At 42.1% G+C, this 20,843-nt stretch overlaps 1 protein-coding gene across 1 annotated transcript in view; it reads left to right on the top strand.

Annotated features, from left to right (window-relative positions):
• Positions 1–20,843, top strand: part of LOC132545324 (protein mono-ADP-ribosyltransferase PARP14-like) — a 66,498-nt gene that overhangs the window by 16,021 nt on the left and 29,634 nt on the right. The window contains 9 exon segments of the mRNA XM_060209002.1: positions 1,886–3,763; positions 5,499–5,845; positions 5,847–5,943; positions 8,107–8,231; positions 11,350–11,583; positions 13,784–14,005; positions 19,107–19,149; positions 19,782–19,931; positions 20,554–20,619. Of these exon segments, the coding sequence (XP_060064985.1) occupies positions 1,886–3,763; positions 5,499–5,845; positions 5,847–5,943; positions 8,107–8,231; positions 11,350–11,583; positions 13,784–14,005; positions 19,107–19,149; positions 19,782–19,931; positions 20,554–20,619 (3,162 nt within the window).

Below are 20,843 nucleotides of genomic sequence, written 5' to 3'. Positions count from 1 at the left end.
AAGGAAGGCATGTACAAGTCTGAATGAAGCTATTGAAAAATTCTTAATCGAACAACCGTAATGTTCTACCTGTAATTTTGCATGTGATTCAAGTCAAAACATTTTCTTCATGGTTTGGTTTGTTAATGCAAAATTATTCCCAATAATTGTTAATATTTGCTGGAATATATTACATTTACAACCAAAAAAACGTAAAAATAAATTATTCATTCTTAATCTGCCTTCATTTTCATCCAAACACTCAATGCCATGTTTAAACGACATCCAGTAAAGACTAGTATCTAGAGTGGGTGGGAACTTTATAATGACGTTGCACGAAAAAATGGTGGCGGAGTGGAAGCGCTCCAGTATTGTATTTATTGTTCTTACAACCTTCAAAAACGAACCACTGCATTGTTTTTGCTTTCTATCCATTAAAATAATTCTTTATAAAATTTCTCATCCTAGTTACCTGTTGTCGGGAATGTTTCTGGGTTTTACACTACTCCTCATTAATATTCATGATCACAGGTCACGGATAGCGAAATGTTGATTTTACGAAGCGAAAAAACTCGCAATGAAATTTGATCGACAAAAAACAACTAAATGTAGTATTTTTCGACAATGCATTTATTCTCTCTTAATGATCAATATTTTGTTCGATACAGAAACTTTCGGTTCGAGATATCTATCGAACATAAAATACCAGTTTTCGATACATTTCGAGTACCGGTACGGAGCCCTATCTTCAAGAGTTAAATTTTTTCGTTTGCTGCTCATATTTCGATAATATGCCTGTATTGTGTATACCAGTGACGTAAATGAAATCAAACTCAGTATAAAATGCATGGTGAATTGTGTTTACGTGCCATCAGCTGTTTTCTTTGTAGGTATGTTCATGTGGCGAGAAAACGTGACTCGCAGTCAAGAAAGCTTGTCAAATGACTTGTGGTCAAAACAGCTGTTTAAACAAGGTTAGGTCGCGAGTTTGGTGATGAAAAGGGTGGCCGCTGGCCGCGTTAGACAGGTGGCCATTAAATTAGGTATTATTAATGAGCAAAAACGATTGGGAGGGTCTGAAAATGGCCGTTATAAGCAGGTGGCCGTCTAACTAAGTCGGCCGTTATGACAGGTTAGACTGTATATATATCCCCTGACTAACAATTTGATAGTGGCTGATAACCAGACATAAAATACTGTGCATGGGAATTTTTTGCCCCTGTTTAAATTTAACCTTTTTTGTGTACAAATTAGAAAAGAAATTTAAGATAAGGGTAAGAATTTGTTACAATTATATAACTCTGTTAAATCATACTCAGTGGGCAAAATGAACATAAGTGAATCTGTTTGTAATGGACAAAAGGGCAAAAATAACCGGAGACAAAAACATCCTTGTATAGGGTAGTGTTTGTAATTCTGCTGGATAATAATAAATACCAGTTGATTTTATACAATGCACAAACTTATTTCTGGATAAATACTACTACTGTTAAATATGGGTGGATTTATACCAGGCACAAGCTTATAGCAGAATAAATACTGTAATAATTCTACTGAACAACATTAAATATGGGTGGACTTTATACCAGGCACAAGCTTATAGCAGAATAAATACTGTAATAATTCTACTGAACAACATTAAATATGGGTGGACTTTATACCAGGCACAAGCTTATAGCAGAATAAATACTGTAATAATTCTACTGAACAACATTAAATATGGGTGGACTTTATACCAGGCACAAGCTTATAGCAGAATAAATACTGTAATAATTCTACTGAACAACATTAAATAGGGGTGGACTTTATACCAGGCATAGGCTTATTGCTGGATAAATACAGTAATTATATTAAAACACTCTATAACATACTATAATATTAGATGTTTATATTTCGTACCTAACAGTGGCCAAAAGAGTGTGTGATCCTAAACACAAATTACTGATCCAGAAGCAACAAGTGGCGGCCATTTTATACTACCCATTTTTGAGGTCAGTTGAGAGCAAGACATTGGATGTTGAATCTTCTGATGAAGCCTTGACAGAAACAGAATCAAGTGGACAATTACGAGGGGGGAGATATCTACTGAAGGAGCATTCTAAAAACAAATCCCCAGAAAAGAGAGAGTTGCCTGACCCGCCACTAGATGATACAATGAAATCTGCAAATCCTGTGACCTTGAGAGATATTGAATCAGATCTTACCAAGTTCATCGTAAATTCAGAACCCAACAAATCAGCATTTGAAAAGATGATGTCAAAAGTTAAGGGTAAGGTCATTTGGCCAGAAGATTTGAAAACAGATTCAATTCAGATAATTTGTTTGATGGATATGATGACAGACAATGCTGCAATGGAAGCCGAGCAATGGTCTGCAGAAATCTACCGAAATGTCAAACAGTTTTTTAGTCGCATGACAACAGAAGATGTCCCAGTTGCGAAACAAGTTTGGCAGTCTGTCTGTTTAGAGTTACAGTCCTTGAACATATCTCACCCTGATGGTGTTGCTGTGATCCTAAACCCTCTTGATCATACAATTGTCATCGCAGGACATAAAAAGTTTGTGAACGATTTGAAAAAGGAGATTGAGAAAATTATTAAGATGGCTGAAGAAAGCTTGAGAGAAGAAACAAAACAGGTCTCCAAATCTGAGGTCTTAAAAATGTTTCAGATACAAATACTATGGAAATTCAAATTCAGAGATGAGATATGCAAACGTTGCCCAAACCTGGAGGTTGAAATTGATGTTGACCGTAGAAAGATCACATTCACTGGTGTTCTGAGTGACGTGGATAAAGGAAGACAGTATATGAGAGAAAAGTTAGAATCCATTCCCAGTGAATCTTTTGCGATATCACGAGGCATGAAGGAATTATTCCATAGAATGCCAGCTAAAACAGAATTTGTAGAACAACTTAAGCAACGCCATCTTGTGGCTGTGTGGGACATTCCTCCTCATCAGGATATTTGTATCATTTTTGCAAAATCCAGCCAAGTTGCCAAAAATACAGTTAGCATATTTACAAAGTTGTTACAAGAGAAGAAGATACCATTGAAAGAAGACTTGGAGAAGATTGTTTCATCAACAAAATGGCAGTCAGCATTGAGACATCTATTCTCAAAGTACCCAGAAAAAATTCAAATTAATGTGGAAAAAAATTGTGTCTATGTGACAGCAGTTAGTGCTGTGTTTGATGAAGTGTGTGACAGTATTGATGCTGAGATCAGAGACTACAAAAACATTCATGACATTCACAAGGAATTTCTTTCAGTCGAGGAAGGAGTTTTTAGCTTCTTAGAAAAACATCGAAGATCCGAGATTGAAACCTGCACACTGGCATTACAGAAAACTTTAAACTTATTTGTAAAAACACGTAACTCCAAGGATAAACCAGGATATGACCTTGAAGGTACAAGAGATGCTATAAAACTGGCCAGAAAAAAACTACAAGATGTTATTGATAAGGTGTCCATGGATACCTATAGAGTTCAGAAAGTTGGGGCTGCAGATTTCTTTCACTCTACTGAAGGACAGGACAAAATACGACAGATAGAATCTGCAACTTCATCTATTATCAGGAAATCATCAGAATACGATAGTGCTGAGAAGGCCAGTAGTCAAAGTTTAATCCCGGTCACCAGAGCCACATGTAACATTGGTCAAGGCAAGCAGTGTCTTGTTCTTGAGGGTGACATGACCAAGCTGAAGGTGGATGTGATGGTTAATGCTGCTAACACAGACTTACAACACGGAGGTGGAATTGCAGGTGCCATCGCAGCAGCAGGTATGATTTTAACCAGAAGATACTGAGAGGTACACTCAAACAGTATGTTAATGATAAGCTCAATGACCTGAAAAATCCACCCTTTCTCTCAGTAGGAGAAAGGAAGGGAAGGGGAACACACACTTTCATTATAACTATTAAACTTCATCAATGGGTCATTAAGAGTGGGTACTTGAATGGACAATTGTTATTATACTCGGACTATGTCACCAGTCATATTCTTTAGCAAAACCTGATAAAATGAGCATTTTCTTCTCTGTGACTTATAAATTGTTTGTATTCTTTAATGTTATCTATCTTTGTTATGTCTTACTGACTTCTCCTGAGTGATAGAAATCAACCTTCAGTCAATTGTTCAGCATGATGTATCTTTTCATGTCAGATGATTGTATATAGGGCAATTATAAAATCCCTGATTACTCTATAGTTCAAATATAAAGTCCCAAGGACACTTCATAGTTCAAATACAAAGTCCCCAGGACACTTCATAGTTCAAATACAAAATCCCCAGGACACTTCATAGTTCAAATACAAAATCCCCAGGACACTTCATAGTTCAAATACAAAATCCCCAGGACACTTCATAGTTCAAATACAAAATCCCCAGGACACTTCATAGTTCAAATACAAAATCCCCAGGACACTTCATAGTTCAAATACAAAATCCCCAGGACACTTCATAGTTCAAATACAAAATCCCCAGGACACTTCATAATTCAAATACAAAATCCCCATGACACTTCATAGTTCAAATACAAAATCCCCAGGACACTTCATAGTTCAAATACAAAGTCCCCAGGACACTTCATAGTTCAAATACAAAATCCCCAGGACACTTCATAGTTCAAATACAAAATCCCCAGGACACTTCACAATTCAAATACAAAATCCCCATGACACTTCATAGTTCAAATACAAAATCCCCAGGACACTTCATAGTTCAAATACAAAGTCCCCAGGACACTCCATAGGTCAATTACAAAGTCCTCTGAACACTTCATAGGTCAAATACAAAATACCGAGGACACTTCATAGTTCAAATACAAAGTCCCCAGGACATTTCATAGTTCAAATACAAAATCCCCAGGACACTTCATAATTCAAATACAAAATCCCCATGACACTTCATAGGTCAAATACAAAGTCCCCAGGACATTTCATAGTTCAAATACAAAATCCCCAGGACACTTCATAATTCAAATACAAAATCCCCATGACACTTCATAGGTCAAATACAAAATACCCAGGACACTTCATAGTTCAAATACAAAATACCCAGGACACTTCTTAGTTCAAATACAAAATCCCCATGACACTTCATAGGTCAAATACAAAATACCCAGGACACTTCATAGTTCAAATACAAAATACCCAGGACACTTCTTAGTTCAAATACAAAGTCCCCAGGATAATTCATAGTTCAAATACAAAATCCACATGACACTTCATAGTTCAAATACAAAGTCCCCAGGATAATTCATAGTTCAAATACAAAATACTCAGGACACTTCATAGGTCAAATACAAAGTCCCCAGGACACTTCGTAGTTCAAATACAAAATCCCCAGGACACTTCATAGGTCAATTACAATGCCTCTGAATGTGATCATAGTTCAAATTCACTTATTTAGTTGAAAAATGAAAAATAAAATGTTCCATGAAGCAGGATAAATATCTTTCCATTTTTCAAGATTTTTTCTTTTAAATGTCAAATGTATTGATATTGATTGTTACAGGTGGTCCTGTGATCCAGAATGAGTGTGACGACTATGTTACCAAACATGGAAAAGTTCCAGACGGAGAAGCCATCTCTTCCAGCTCAGGATCCCTACCCTGTAAGATGGTAGTACATACTGTTGGTCCAATTTGGAAAGATGGCACTCACAATGAAGAAAAGAAACTACAAGAAGCTGTGTATAGAAGCTTGATATTGGCAAAAAATTATAGGTCTGTGGCCTTACCTGCAATCAGTGCTGGAATCTTTGGTTACCCTCTCAACAGAGCTGTGGAAACCATTGTCAGTATGGTAGGGTACTTCTTCAAAAAACATTCAACCACCAAGATCAGAAACGTGTACCTTTCATGACACAGATTATGACACAGGTTCTACTTCTTCAGGTAAACAAGTTAACACCTGTTATGACACAGATTCTACCCCTTCAGGTAAACAAGTTAACACCTGTTATGACACAGATTCTACCCCTTCAGGTAAACAAGTTAACACCTGTTATGACACAGATTCTACCTCTTCAGGTAAACAAGTTAACACCTGTTATGACACAGATTCTACCCCTTCAGGTAAACAAGTTAACACCTGTTATGACACAGATTCTACTTCTTCAGGTAAACAAGTTAACACCTGTTATGACTCAGATTCTACCTCTTCAGGTAAACAAGTTAACACCTGTTATGACACAGATTCTACCTCTTCAGGTAAACAAGTTAACACCTGTTATGACACAGATTCTACCCCTTCAGGTAAACAAGTTAACACCTGTTATGACACAGATTCTACCTCTTCAGGTAAACAAGTTAACACCTGTTATGACACAGATTCTACCTCTTCAGGTAAACAAGTTAACACCTGTTATGACGCAGATTCTACCTCTTCAGGTAAACAAGTTAACACCTGTTATGACACAGATTCTACCTCTTCAGGTAAACAAGTTAACACCTGTTATGACACAGATTCTACTTCTTCAGGTAAACAAGTTAACACCTGTTATGACACAGATTCTACCTCTTCAGGTAAACAAGTTAACACCTGTTATGACACAGATTCTACCTCTTCAGGTAAACAAGTTAACACCTGTTATGACACAGATTCTACCCCTTCAGGTAAACAAGTTAACACCTGTTATGACACAGATTCTACCTTAACACCTTTATGACACAGATTCTAGGTAAACAAGTTAACACCTGTTATGACACAGATTCTACCCCTTCAGGTAAACAAGTTAACACCTGTTATGACACAGATTCTACATCTTCAGGTAAACAAGTTAACACCTGTTATGACACAGATTCTACCCCTTCAGGTAAACAAGTTAACACCTGTTATGACACAGATTCTACCTCTTCAGGTAAACAAGTTAACACCTGTTATGACACAGATTCTACCCCTTCAGGTAAACAAGTTAACACCTGTTATGACACAGATTCTACCCCTTCAGGTAAACAAGTTAACACCTGTTATGACACAGATTCTACCCCTTCAGGTAAACAAGTTAACACCTGTTATGACACAGATTCTACCCCTTCAGGTAAACAAGTTAACACCTGTTATGACACAGATTCTACCCCTTCAGGTAAACAAGTTAACACCTGTTATGACACAGATTCTACCCCTTCAGGTAAACAAGTTAACACCTGTTATGACACAGATTCTACCCCTTCAGGTAAACAAGTTAACACCTGTTATGACACAGATTCTACCTCTTCAGGTAAACAAGTTAACACCTGTTATGACACAGATTCTACCCCTTCAGGTAAACAAGTTAACACTTGTTATGACACAGATTCTACGTCTTCAGGTAAACAAGTTAACACCTGTTATGACACAGATTCTACCCCTTCAGGTAAACAAGTTAACACCTGTTATGACACAGATTCTACCCCTTCAGGTAAACAAGTTAACACCTGTTATGACACAGATTCTACATCTTCAGGTAAACAAGTTAACACCTGTTATGACACAGATTCTACCCCTTCAGGTAAACAAGTTAACACCTGTTATGACACAGATTCTACCCCTTCAGGTAAACAAGTTAACACCTGTTATGACACAGATTCTACCCCTTCAGGTAAACAAGTTAACACCTGTTATGACACAGATTCTACCCCTTCAGGTAAACAAGTTAACACCTGTTATGACACAGATTCTACCCCTTCAGGTAAACAAGTTAACACCTGTTATGACACAGATTCTACCCCTTCAGGTAAACAAGTTAACACCTGTTATGACACAGATTCTACCTCTTCAGGTAAACAAGTTAACACCTGTTATGACACAGATTCTACCCCTTCAGGTAAACAAGTTAACACCTGTTATGACACAGATTCTACCCCTTCAGGTAAACAAGTTAACACCTGTTATGACACAGATTCTACCTCTTCAGGTAAACAAGTTAACACCTGTTATGACACAGATTCTACCCCTTCAGGTAAACAAGTTAACACCTGTTATGACACAGATTCTACCCCTTCAGGTAAACAAGTTAACACCTGTTATGGCACAGATGCTAATTCTTTCTGGTTTTTAAGTTAAAATTTTTGATGATGCAAAGTCTACCTCTGTGGATAATTTTTGTAAAAATAATATATGATTTTACTTAATCTTTTTAGGGGAAACTTCTGATGAAGAAAGTACAGATGAGATGTCTGAAGATGAAGGTTATACTGCACCAAGAACATCATCCAAAAGGAAAATAGCAGTTGAAGTGGTCCGAGGAGAGCTGGCAAAAACAAAGGTGCATGGCCTTATCAATAACTTCACTTGTTATAGTAACTTCATAGTAATATATTGATCATCATTGTTGGCCTTGTAATAAGAACACAGAAGTTTCTCATTGTGGGAAGACATTGTGCCCCCCCCCCAAAAAAAAAAAAAAAAAACATTTGTCAGGCAAGTGACACTCTGATTAGAATAGGGAGCCAAGAGCTCCTTGATGATTCCAACCCTTTTCTTATCTTATAAGAGAAAGAAACATTAACCCTTTGGTGACCCAAGACCCTTTAACGTTTGATTGTGAAAGGGAGCCCTGATCTCCTTTGTGACACCAGGTTATGTAACCTTTGATTGTGGAAGGAAGCCCTGATCTCCTAGGTGACACCAGGTTATGTAACCTTTGATTGTGGAAGGAAGCCCTGATCTCCTAGGTGACACCAGGTCATGTTACCTTTGATTGTGGAAGGAAGCCCTGATCTCCTAGGTGACACCAGGTTATGTAACCTTTGATTGTGGAAGGAAGCCCTGATCTCCTAGGTGACACCAGGTCATGTTACCTTTGATCGTTGAAGGGAAGCCCTGATCTCCTTTGTGATTCCAGACCAAGTAACCTTTGATTGTGGAAGGGAAGCCCTGATCTCCTAGGTGACACCAGGTCATGTTACCTTTGATTGTGGAAGGAAGCCCTGATCTCCTAGGTGAGACCGGACCATGTTACTTTTGATTGTTGAAGGGAAGCCCTGATCTCCTAGGTGAGACCGGACCATGTAACCTTTGATTGTGGAAGGAAGCCCTGATCTCCTAGGTGACACCAGGTCATGTTACCTTTGATTGTTGAAGGGAAGCCCTGATCTCCTTTGTGAGACCGGACCATGTTACCTTTGATTGTGGAAGGGAAGCCCTGATTTCCTTTGTGACACCAGGTCATGTAACCTTTGATTGTTGAAGGGAAGCCCTGATCTCCTAGGTGAGACCGGACCATGTTACCTTTGATTGTGGAAGGGAAGCCCTGATCTCCTAGGTGACACCAGGTCATGTAACCTTTGATTGTGGAAGGGATCCCTGATCTTCTTTGTGACACCGGACCATGTTACCTTTGATTGTGGAAGGGAAGCCTGATCTCCTAGGTGACACCAGACCATGTTACCTTTGATTGTGGAAGGGAAGCCTGATCTCCTAGGTGACACCAGACCATGTAACCTTTGATTGTGGAAGGGAAGCCCTGATCTCCTTTGTGAGACTGGACCATGTTACCTTTGATCGTTGAAGGGAAGCCCTGATCTCCTTTGTGATTCCAGACCAAGTAACCTTTGATTGTGGAAGGGAAGCCCTGATCTCCTTTGTGACACCAGGTCATGTAACCTTTGATTGTGGAAGGGAAGCCCTGATCTCCTAGGTGACACCAGGTCATGTTACCTTTGATTGTGGAAGGAAGCCCTGATCTCCTAGGTGAGACCGGACCATGTTACTTTTGATTGTTGAAGGGAAGCCCTGATCTCCTAGGTGAGACCGGACCATGTAACCTTTGATTGTGGAAGGAAGCCCTGATCTCCTAGGAGACACCAGGTCATGTTACCTTTGATTGTTGAAGGGAAGCCCTGATCTCCTTTGTGAGACCGGACCATGTAACCTTTGATTGTGGAAGGGAAGCCCTGATTTTCTTTGTGACACCAGGTCATGTAACCTTTGATTGTGGAAGGGAAGCCCTGATCTCCTAGGTGAGACCAGACCATGTTACCTTTGATTGTGGAAGGGAAGCCCTGATCTCCTAGGTGACACCAGGTCATGTAACCTTTGATTGTGGAAGGGAAGCCCTGATCTCCTTTTTGAGACCGGACCATGTTACCTTTGATTGTTGAAGGGAAGCCCTGATCTCCTAGGTGACACCAGACCATGTTACCTTTGATTGTGGAAGGGAAGCCCTGATCTCCTTTGTGATTCCAGACCATGTTACCTTTGATTGTGGAAGGGAAGCCCTGATCTCCTTTGTGAGACCGGACCATGTTACCTTTGATTGTTGAAGGGAAGCCCTGATCTCCTAGGTGACACCAGACCATGTTACCTTTGATTGTGGAAGGGAGCCCTGATCTCCTTTGTGACACCGGACCATGTTACCTTTGATTGTGGAAGGGAAGCCCTGATCTCCTTTGTGAGACCGGACCATGTTACCTTTGATTGTTGAAGGGAAGCCCTGATCTCCTAGGTGACACCAGACCATGTTACCTTTGATTGTTGAAGGGAAGCCCTGATCTCCTAGGTGACACCGGACCATGTAACCTTTGATTGTGGAAGGGAAGCCCTGATCTCCTTTGTGACACCAGGTCATGTAACCTTTGATTGTGGAAGGGAAGCCCTGATCTCCTAGGTGACACCAGGTCATGTTACCTTTGATTGTGGAAGGAAGCCCTGATCTCCTAGGTGAGACCGGACCATGTTACCTTTGATTGTTGAAGGGAAGCCCTGATGTCCTAGGTGAGACCAGACCATGAAACCTTTGATTGTGGAAGGGAAGCCCTGATCTCCTAAGTGACACCAGGTCATGTAACCTTTGATTGTGGAAGGGAGCCCTGATTTCCTTTGTGACACCAGGTCATGTAACCTTTGATTGTGGAAGGGAAGCCCTGATCTCCTAGGTGAGACCGGACCATGTTACCTTTGATTGTGGAAGGGAAGCCCTGATCTCCTAGGTGACATCAGGTCATGTAACATTTGATTGTGGAAGGGAGCCCTGATCTCCTTTGTGAGACCGGACCATGTTACCTTTGATTGTTGAAGGGAAGCCCTGATCACCTGTGTGACACCAGACCTTTTAACCTTTGATTGTGGAAGGGAAGCCCTGATCTCCTGTGTGACACCAGACCTTTACATATCTGATGTTGAGAGGGAACTGTGAAGGTGAAAGGCAAATGTGTTATTACTTAGATCAACTGACCACCGAATGATCAGGAATCACATTATTGCCTATTACAGTATTTCTTTTGTATTAGTTTGATTTTTCTTACACATGAAACCCTTCATTCCAGAAAAGATCAGAAAAATTTGTCACATCAAAATATGATATTCAATGCAGGCCAACAAACAGTACCTTTTAAGTCTGAACTGTAAATGGGATAAAATCAGTAAATGTTTTAACTTTTCAGGCAGATGTATTGGTCAACTCCACTGGTAGGGACCTAATGCTGAATGTTGGGATGCTGTCAAAGTCCCTGTTAGAGTATGGGGGTCTAACCATCCAAAAAGAATGCACAAAGAAATACACAAATGGAATATTACCAGGCGATGTTGCTATTACAACTGGTGGCAATCTTGCATGTCGATATGTGTATCATGGAACATTTGATAGCTGGGGTAAAGACCAGAGAGGATGTGAACAGGTAAGTGTCAAGGTAGGCGGGTACGGAGATGTGTATAGGTAAGTGTGAGGGTAGACGGGTATGGAGATGTGTATAGGTACGTGTGAGGGTAGAGGGGTATGGAGATGTGTATAGGCAAGTGTGAGGGTAGAGGGGTATGGAGATGTGTATAGGTAAGTGTGAGGATAGACCAGTATGGAGATGTGTATAGGTAAGTGTGAGGGTAGACGGGTATGGAGATGTGTATAGGTAAGTGTGAGGGTAGACGGGTATGGAGATGTGTATAGGTACGTGTGAGGGTAGACGGGTATGGAGATGTGTATAGGTAAGTGTGAGGGTAGACGGGTATGGAGATGTGTATAGGTAAGTGTGAGGGTAGACCAGTATGGAGATGTGTATAGGTAAGTGTGAGGGTAGACGGGTATGGAGATGTGTATAGGTAAGTGTGAGAGTAGACCAGTATGGAGATGTGTATAGGTAAGTGTGAGAGTAGACCAGTATGGAGATGTGTATAGGTAAGTGTGAGGGTAGACGGGTATGGAGATGTGTATAGGTAAGTGTGAGGGTAGGGTAGACGGGTATGGAGATGTGTATAGGTAAGTGTGAGGGTAGACGGGTATGGAGATGTGTATAGGTAAGTGTGAGGGTAGACGGGTATGGAGATGTGTATAGGTAAGTGTGAGGGTAGAGGGGTATGGAGATGTGTATAGGTAAGTGTGAGGGTAGACGGGTATGGAGATGTGTATAGGTAAGTGTGAGGGTAGACGGGTATGGAGATGTGTATAGGTAAGTGTGAGGGTAGAGATGTATAGGTAAGTGTGAGGGTAGACGGGGAGATGTGTATAGGTAAGTGTGAGGGTAGACCAGTATGGAGATGTGTATAGGTAAGTGTGAGAGTAGTATGGAGATGTGTGTAGGTAAGTGTGAGGGTAGACGGTATGGAGATGTGTATAGGTAAGTGTGAGGGTAGACGGGTATGGAGATGTGTGTAGGTAAGTGTGAGGGTAGACGGGTATGGAGATGTGTATAGGTAAGTGTGAGGGTAGACCAGTATGGAGATGTGTATAGGTAAGTGTGAGGGTAGAGGGGTATGCAGATGTGTATAGGTAAGTGTGAGGGTAGACGGGTATGGAGATGTGTATAGGTAAGTGTGAGAGTAGACAGGTATGGAGATGTGTATAGGTAAGTGTGAGGGTAGACGGGTATGGAGATGTGTATAGGTAAGTGTGAGGGTAGACCAGTATGGAGATGTGTGTAGGTAAGTGTGAGGATAGACGGGTATGGAGATGTGTATAGGTAAGTGTGAGGGTAGATGGGTATGGAGATGTGTATAGGTAAGTGTGAGAGTAGACGGGTATGGAGATGTGTATAGGTAAGTGTGAGGGTAGAGGGGTATGGAGATGTGTATAGGTAAGTGTGAGGGTAGACGGGTATGGAGATGTGTATATGTAAGTGTGAGGTGTAGAAGTGTGTATGGAGATGTGTATAGGTAAGTGTGAGGGTAGACGGGTATGGAGATGTGTATAGGTAAGTGTGAGGGTAGACGGGTATGGAGATGTGTATAGGTAAGTGTGAGGGTAGACGGGTATGGAGATGTGTATGAGGTAAGTGTGTAGGTAAGTGTGAGGGTAGACGGGTATGGAGATGTGTATATGTAAGTGTGAGGGTAGACGGGTATGGAGATGTGTATAGGTAAGTGTGAGGGTAGACGGGTATGGAGATGTGTATAGGTAAGTGTGAGGGTAGACTGGTATGGAGATGTGTATAGGTAAGTGTGAGGGTAGACGGGTATGGAGATGTGTATAGGTAAGTGTGAGGGTAGACGGGTATGGAGATGTGTATAGGTAAGTGTGAGGGTAGACGGGTATGGAGATGTGTATAGGTAAGTGTGAGGGTAGACGGGTATGGAGATGTGTATAGGTAAGTGTGAGGGTAGACCAGTATGGAGATGTGTGTAGGTAAGTGTGAGGGTAGACGGGTATGGAGATGTGTATAGGTAAGTGTGAGGGTAGACGGGTATGGAGATGTGTGTAGGTAAGTGTGAGAGTAGACGGGTATGGAGATATGTATAGGTAAGGTAAGGGGAATAATCAATAGTGTTAATTATAGTTAAAAAATATGACGATATTTAAGATATGATTTAGATGCAGATTATATCATTAATTAACTTTGAATTTGGAAACATTTAATAATTCTTTATGAATGCTGTTATTTGTTTTAGACTCTTGAAAAATTTATAAAAGTCTGCCTTCAAGAGGCAGACAGGAACAGAATGACCTCTATAGCATTCCCTGCTCTTGGTACGGGTCGTCTTGGTTACCCTCCTGCCAACGTAGCTAACATCATGTTGCAGTGTGTGAGAGGATTTGAAAGGGAAATTCCAAATACTTACCTGCAAAGTGTGATGTTTGTAGTGTATCCACAGGATAGACAATCTGTACAGGTAGGTTATCACTATGCAGAGGGGGATAGAAAAAAAGGATTAGAGGGTAGGTCATTACCATGTAGAGGGGGAGAGGGTAGGTCATTACCATGTAGAGGGGGAGAGGGTAGGTCATAACCATGCAGAGGGGGATAGAAAAAGAACGAAGGGGATAGAGAAAGGGTACCAACTGGACAGGTAGGTAACTTAAAGGGTAGAGGGTAGGTCATTACAATGTCGAGGGGGAGAGGGTAGCTCATTACAATGTTGAGGGGAGAGAGTAAGTCATTACCATGTAGAGGATGAGAGGGTAGGTAATTACAATGTCGAGGGGGAGAGGGTAGCTCATTACAATGTCAAGGGGGAGAGGATAGGTCATTACAATGTCGTGGTGGTTAAGGGGTAGGTCATTACAATGTGGTGGTGGTGAAGGGGTAGGTCATTACAATGTCATGGTGGTGAAGGGGTAGGTCATTACAATGTCGTGGTGGTGAAGGGGTAGGTCATTACAATGTCGTGGTGGTTAAGGGGTAGGTCATTACAATGTTGAGTGAGAGTGGGTAGGTTATTACCATGTAGAGGTGAAGAGGGTAGGTCATTACCATGTAGAGGGGGAGAGGGTAGGTCATTACCATGCAGAGGGGGAGTGGGTAGGTCATTACCATGTAGAGGGGGAGAGGGTAGGTCATAACCATGCAGAGGGAGATAGAAAAAGAACGAAGGGGATAGAGAAACGGTACCAACTGGACAGGTAGGTAACTTAAAGGGTAGAGGGTAGGTCATTACAATGTCGAGGGGGAGAGGGTAGCTCATTACAATGTTGAGGGGAGAGAGTAAGTCATTACCATGTAGAGGATGAGAGGGTAGGTAATTACAATGTCGAGGGGGAGAGGGTAGCTCATTACAATGTCAAGGGGGAGAGGGTAGGTCATTACAATGTCGTGGTGGTTAAGGGGTAGGTCATTACAATGTGGTGGTGGTGAAGGGGTAGGTCATTACAATGTCGTGGTGGTGAAGGGGTAGGTCATTACAATGTCGTGGTGGTGAAGGGGTAGGTCATTACAATGTCGTGGTGGTTAAGGGGTAGGTCATTACAATGTTGAGTGAGAGTGGGTAGGTTATTACCATGTAGAGGTGAAGAGGGTAGGTCATTACCATGTAGAGGGGGAGTGGGTAGGTCATTACCATATAGAGGATGAGAGGGTAGGTCATGACCATGTAGAGGATGAGAGGGTAGGTAATTACAATGTCGAGGGGGAGAGGGTAGCTCATTACAATGTCAAGGGGGAGAGGGTAGGTCATTACAATGTCGTGGTGGTTAAGGGGTAGGTCATTACAATGTCGTGGTGGTGAAGGGGTAGGTCATTACAATGTCGTGGTGGTTAAGGGGTAGGTCATTACAATGTTGAGTGAGAGTGGGTAGGTTATTACCATGTAGAGGTGAAGAGGGTAGGTCATTACCATGTAGAGGGGGAGTGGGTATGTCATTACCATGTAGAGGATGAGAGGGTAGGTCATTACAATGTCGTGGGGGAGAGGGTAGCTCATTACAATGTCAAGGGGGAGAGGGTAGATCATTACAATGTCGTAGGGGAGAGGGTAGATCATTACAATGTCGTGGGGGAGAGGGTAGGTCATTACAATGTCGTGGGGGAGAGGGTAGATCATTACAATGTCCAGGGGGAGAGAGTAGGTCATTACCATGTAGAGGGGGAGTAGATAGGTCATGACCATGTAGAGGGGGAGAGGGTAGGTCATAAACATGTAGAGGATGAGAGGGTAGGTAATTACAATGTCGAGGGGGAGTGGGTAGGTCATTACCATGTAGAGGGTGAGAGGGTAGGTCATTACCATGTAGAGGGGGAGAGGGTAGGTCAATACAATGTCGAGGGGGAGAGGTCAGGTCATTACAATGTCATGGTGGTTAGGGGGTAGGTCATTACAATGTCGAGGGGGAGAGGGTAGCTCATTACAATGTCAAGGGGGAGAGGGTAGGTCATTACAATGTCGTGTTGGTTAAGGGGTAGGTCATTACAATGTCGTGGTGGTGAAGGGGTAGGTCATTACAATGTCGTGGTGGTTAAGGGGTAGGTCATTACAATGTTGAGTGAGAGTGGGTAGGTTATTACCATGTAGAGGTGAAGAGGGTAGGTCATTACCATGTAGAGGGGGAGTGGGTAGGTCATTACCATGTAGAGGATGAGAGGGTAGGTCATGACCATGTAGAGGATGAGAGGGTAGGTAATTACAATGTCGAGGGGGAGAGGGTAGCTCATTACAATGTCAAGGGGGAGAGGGTAGGTCATTACAATGTCGTGGTGGTTAAGGGGTAGGTCATTACAATGTCGTGGTGGTGAAGGGGTAGGTCATTACAATGTCGTGGTGGTTAAGGGGTAGGTCATTACAATGTTGAGTGAGAGTGGGTAGGTTATTACCATGTAGAGGTGAAGAGGGTAGGTCATTACCATGTAGAGGGGGAGTGGGTAGGTCATTACCATGTAGAGGATGAGAGGGTAGGTCATTACAATGTCGTGGGGGAGAGGGTAGCTCATTACAATGTCAAGGGGGAGAGGGTAGATCATTACAATGTCGTAGGGGAGAGGGTAGATCATTACAATGTCGTGGGGGAGAGGGTAGGTCATTACAATGTCGTGGGGGAGAGGGTAGATCATTACAATGTCCAGGGGGAGAGAGTAGGTCATTACCATGTAGAGGGGGAGTAGATAGGTCATGACCATGTAGAGGGGGAGAGGGTAGGTCATAAACATGTAGAGGATGAGAGGGTAGGTAATTACAATGTCGAGGGGGAGTGGGTAGGTCATTACCATGTAGAGGGGGAGAGGGTAGGTCATTACCATGTAGAGGGGGAGAGGGTAGGTCAATACAATGTCGAGGGGGAGAGGTCAGGTCATTACAATGTCATGGTGGTTAGGGGGTAGGTCATTACAATGTCGAGGGGGAGAGGGTAGCTCATTACAATGTCAAGGGGGAGAGGGTAGGTCATTACAATGTCGTGTTGGTTAAGGGGTAGGTCATTACAATGTCGTGGTGGTGAAGGGGTAGGTCATTACAATGTTGAGGGGGAGAGGGTAGGTCATGACTATGTAGAGGATGAGAGGATAGGTCATGACCATGTAGAGGGGGTGAGGGTAGGTCATTACCATGTTGAGTGAGAGTGGGTAGGTTATTACCATGTAGAGGTGAAGAGGGTAGGTCATTACCATGTAGAGGGGGAGTGGGTAGGTCATTACCATGTAGAGCATGAGAGGGTAGGTCATTACAATGTCGTGGGGGAGAGGGTAGCTCATTACAATGTCAAGGGGGAGAGGGTAGATCATTACAATGTCGTGGGGGAGAGGGTAGATCATTACAATGTCGTGGTGGTGAGGGGGTAGGTCATTACAATGTCGTGGGGGAGAGGGTAGGTCATTACAATGTCCAGGGGGAGAGAGGTACCAACTATACAGGTAGGTCATTACCATGTAGAGGGGGAGTAGATAGGTCATGACCATGTAGAGGGGGAGAGGGTAGGTCATAAACATGTAGAGGATGAGAGGGTAGGTAATTACAATGTCGAGGGGGATTGGGTAGGTCATTACCATGTAGAGGGGGAGAGGGTAGGTCATTACCATGTAGAGGGGGAGAGGGTAGGTCAATACAATGTCGAGGGGGAGAGGTTAGGTCATTACAATGTCATGGTGGTGAGGGGGTAGGTCATTACAATGTTGAGGGGGAGAGGGTAGCTCATTACAATGTAGAGGATGAGAGGTTAGGTAATTACAATGTCGATGGGGAGAGGGTAGGTCATTACCATGTAGAGGATGAGAGGGTAGATCATTACAATGTCGTGGTGGTGAGGGGGTAGGTCATTACAATGTCGTGGGGGAGAGGGTAGGTCATTACAATGTAGAGGGGGAGGGGATGGTGACAGGTACCAACTATACAGGTAGGTCATTATCATGTAGAGGGGGAGGGGATGGTGACAGGTACCAACTATACAGGTAGGTCATTATCATGTAGAGGGGGAGGGGATGGTGACAGGTACCAACTATACAGGTAGGTCATTATCATGTAGAGGGGGAGGGGATGGTGACAGGTACCAACTATACAGGTAGGTCATTATCATGTAGAGGGGGAGGGGATGGTGGTCATTATCATGGTACCAACTATACAGGTAGGTCATTATCATGTAGAGGGGGAGGGGATGGTGACAGGTACCAACTATACAGGTAGGTCATTATTATGTAGAGGGGGATGGGGAGGGGATGGTGGCAGGTACCAACTATACAGGTAGGTCATTATCATGTAGAGGGGGAGGGGATGGTGACAGGTACCAACTATACAGGTAGGTCATTATCATGTAGAGGGGGAAGGGGATGGTGGCAGGTACCAACTATACAGGTAGGTCATTATCATGTAGAGGGGGAGGGGATGGTGGCAGGTACCAACTATACAGGTAGGTCATTATCATGTAGAGGGGGAGGGGATGGTGGCAGGTACCAACTATACAGGTAGGTCATTATCATGTAGAGGGGGATGGGGAGGGGATGGTGACAGGTACCAGCTATACAGGTAGGTCATTATCATGTAGAGGGGGAGGGGGGTGGTGACAGGTACCAACTATACAGGTAGGTCATTATCGTGTAGAGGGGGAGGGGATGGTGACAGGTAACAACTATACAGGTAGGTCATTATCATGTAGAGGGGGAGGGGATGGTGGCAGGTACCAACTATACAGGTAGGTCATTATCATGTAGAGGGGAAGGGGATGGTGGCAGGTACCAACTATACAGGTAGGTCATTATCATGTAGAGGGGGATGGGGAGGGGATGGTGGCAGGTACCAACTATACAGGTAGGTCATTATCATGTAGAGGGGGATGGGGAGGGGATGGTGGCAGGTACCAACTATACAGGTAGGTCATTATCATGTAGAGGGGGATGGGGAGGGGATGGTGACAGGTACCAACTATACAGGTAGGTCATTATCATGCAGTTAGTTTAACAACATTTGATTTTGTTAAATTAATTATCTCAATATTTTGTTGAACATTAATTCAATGGCTTTAAAGAGAAAGAAAAAAAAACTATTACCATCATGGTGATTTTTTTTATGTTTCCAGGATTTTGAATCTGTTGTTGATGAAGACAAATTTAGATCAGGAGGTAAGTATCATATGTAATGAGATGTGATGGTAGAGTTACTAGGTACAGAGACTTTGTTTGTATTACTAACTCATTTGATTCAATAGATCTGTGAGGAACTAGGTTTAAGTATATTTACAGAGGGTCTGACTCCCTCGGGAGCACTGGGGGCAGGGCCAAATAGGGAAAGTAGTGGTAATTTTTCATAATTTATTTCGAGTTGAGATTTTGACGTAATCTGATCTGCAGCCTCCATGGTTGATCCATTCTCTAGTAAATTCATTTTGGTATTACTTTGAACCTGGGCCTGGCCTGTCCCTACACTTTGAATGATAGGCATAATGAATTGGCCTAGTCTGTCCCCAGACTTTGAATTAATAGTAATAATTTGTTGGCTTGGCCTGTTCCCAGACTATGAAAAATAGATATAATGTATTGGCCTGGCCTGTCCCCAGACTTTAAGTAATAGGTATAATGTGTTGGTCCCAGCTTGCTGAAAAATATATACCTTGAAAATACAATAATTGAAGGCTTTTTGCGATTTGAAAAACTTGTCATTTTGCTTCCAACATTTTGTTAGATCAAACAATTGATGTTGTCAAAAAGCAGTATATTATACATTGCATGTTTTGTGTATTTTTGTTGTTTTATAGGAACTGCTGGTTCCAATAGATCCAGTTACTATAGAACAAGGCCACAGCAATTAGGACAAGTCAATATAGAGCTCAAACAAGGGGACATCACAATGGAGATGACCTCTGCTATTGTCAACAGTACTGACGACCAATTAGATCTCAGGAAAGGTAGTAGAAAACCTATTACTCTCTCAAAGTATGCTTTGTCTTTCTCATTAGGAGAAAAAATGTCATATTAGCATTTCAAGTTCATCTTGACATTGAAATTTCAAATAGTTGTCAGACTAAAAGTATGATTATAACATGTATCAAGTTTATTTCTTAAAGAAACCAGGGAGGTTTAACAGGATCAGCGTTTAAGTCATTATATTAACAGGCTTTATTGGGGGAGTGGTTTCACTCGGGGAGTGTTGAAGTCATTACCATAACAGGTTTCACTCGGGAAGTGTTGAAGTCATTACCATAACAGGTTTCACTCGGGGAAGGTTGAAGTCATTACCATAACAGGTTTCACTCGGGGAGTGTTGAAGTCATTACCATAACAGGTTTCACTCGGGGAAGGTTGAAGTCATTACATTAACAGGTTTCACTCGGGGAAGGTTGAAGTTACACATTAACAGGTTTTACAGGGTTGATATTTTACTTTAAAAGGAGGAGTGTTCATAAAAGGAGGAGTGTTCAAGCCTTTAAAGCAACATTTTTTTGTGTCTATGTAAATGTAGCTAATCATAAAATCTAATCATGATTTGTTTTGTCATTTGTTGATTGAATTGATGAATATCCTTTGTAGGTGCTGTATCTAAAGCCATTCTGAAGGCGGGAGGGCCAAAACTACAAGTAGAGTGTAACGCTCAACGTAAGTTACCTACATATTCATTGTCAACAGATAACAGATATTCTGTCTCTCTTTATGCTCTGATCATATATGGGAGAGGGTATGTGGTGTTACCCATGTCCAAACTTCCAATCTGATGTCATAATTCTAGTAAGGAAACTTCAATCAATTGTTATGTAAATGTCAAAGGACCTGTAACAAGTTCTTATTTCTGGGTTCAAAGGTCAAGTTCAGTTGTTTTTCAT

This window comes from Ylistrum balloti, unplaced genomic scaffold, assembly GCF_031769215.1.
Source record: "Ylistrum balloti isolate Yb309-2 unplaced genomic scaffold, AGI_CSIRO_Ybal_v1 Utg369840, whole genome shotgun sequence".
Lineage (NCBI taxonomy): Eukaryota > Metazoa > Mollusca > Bivalvia > Pectinida > Pectinidae > Ylistrum > Ylistrum balloti.
The sequence above is the reverse complement of the archived record's forward strand: the minus strand, read 5'-3'. Positions and strand labels throughout refer to the sequence as shown.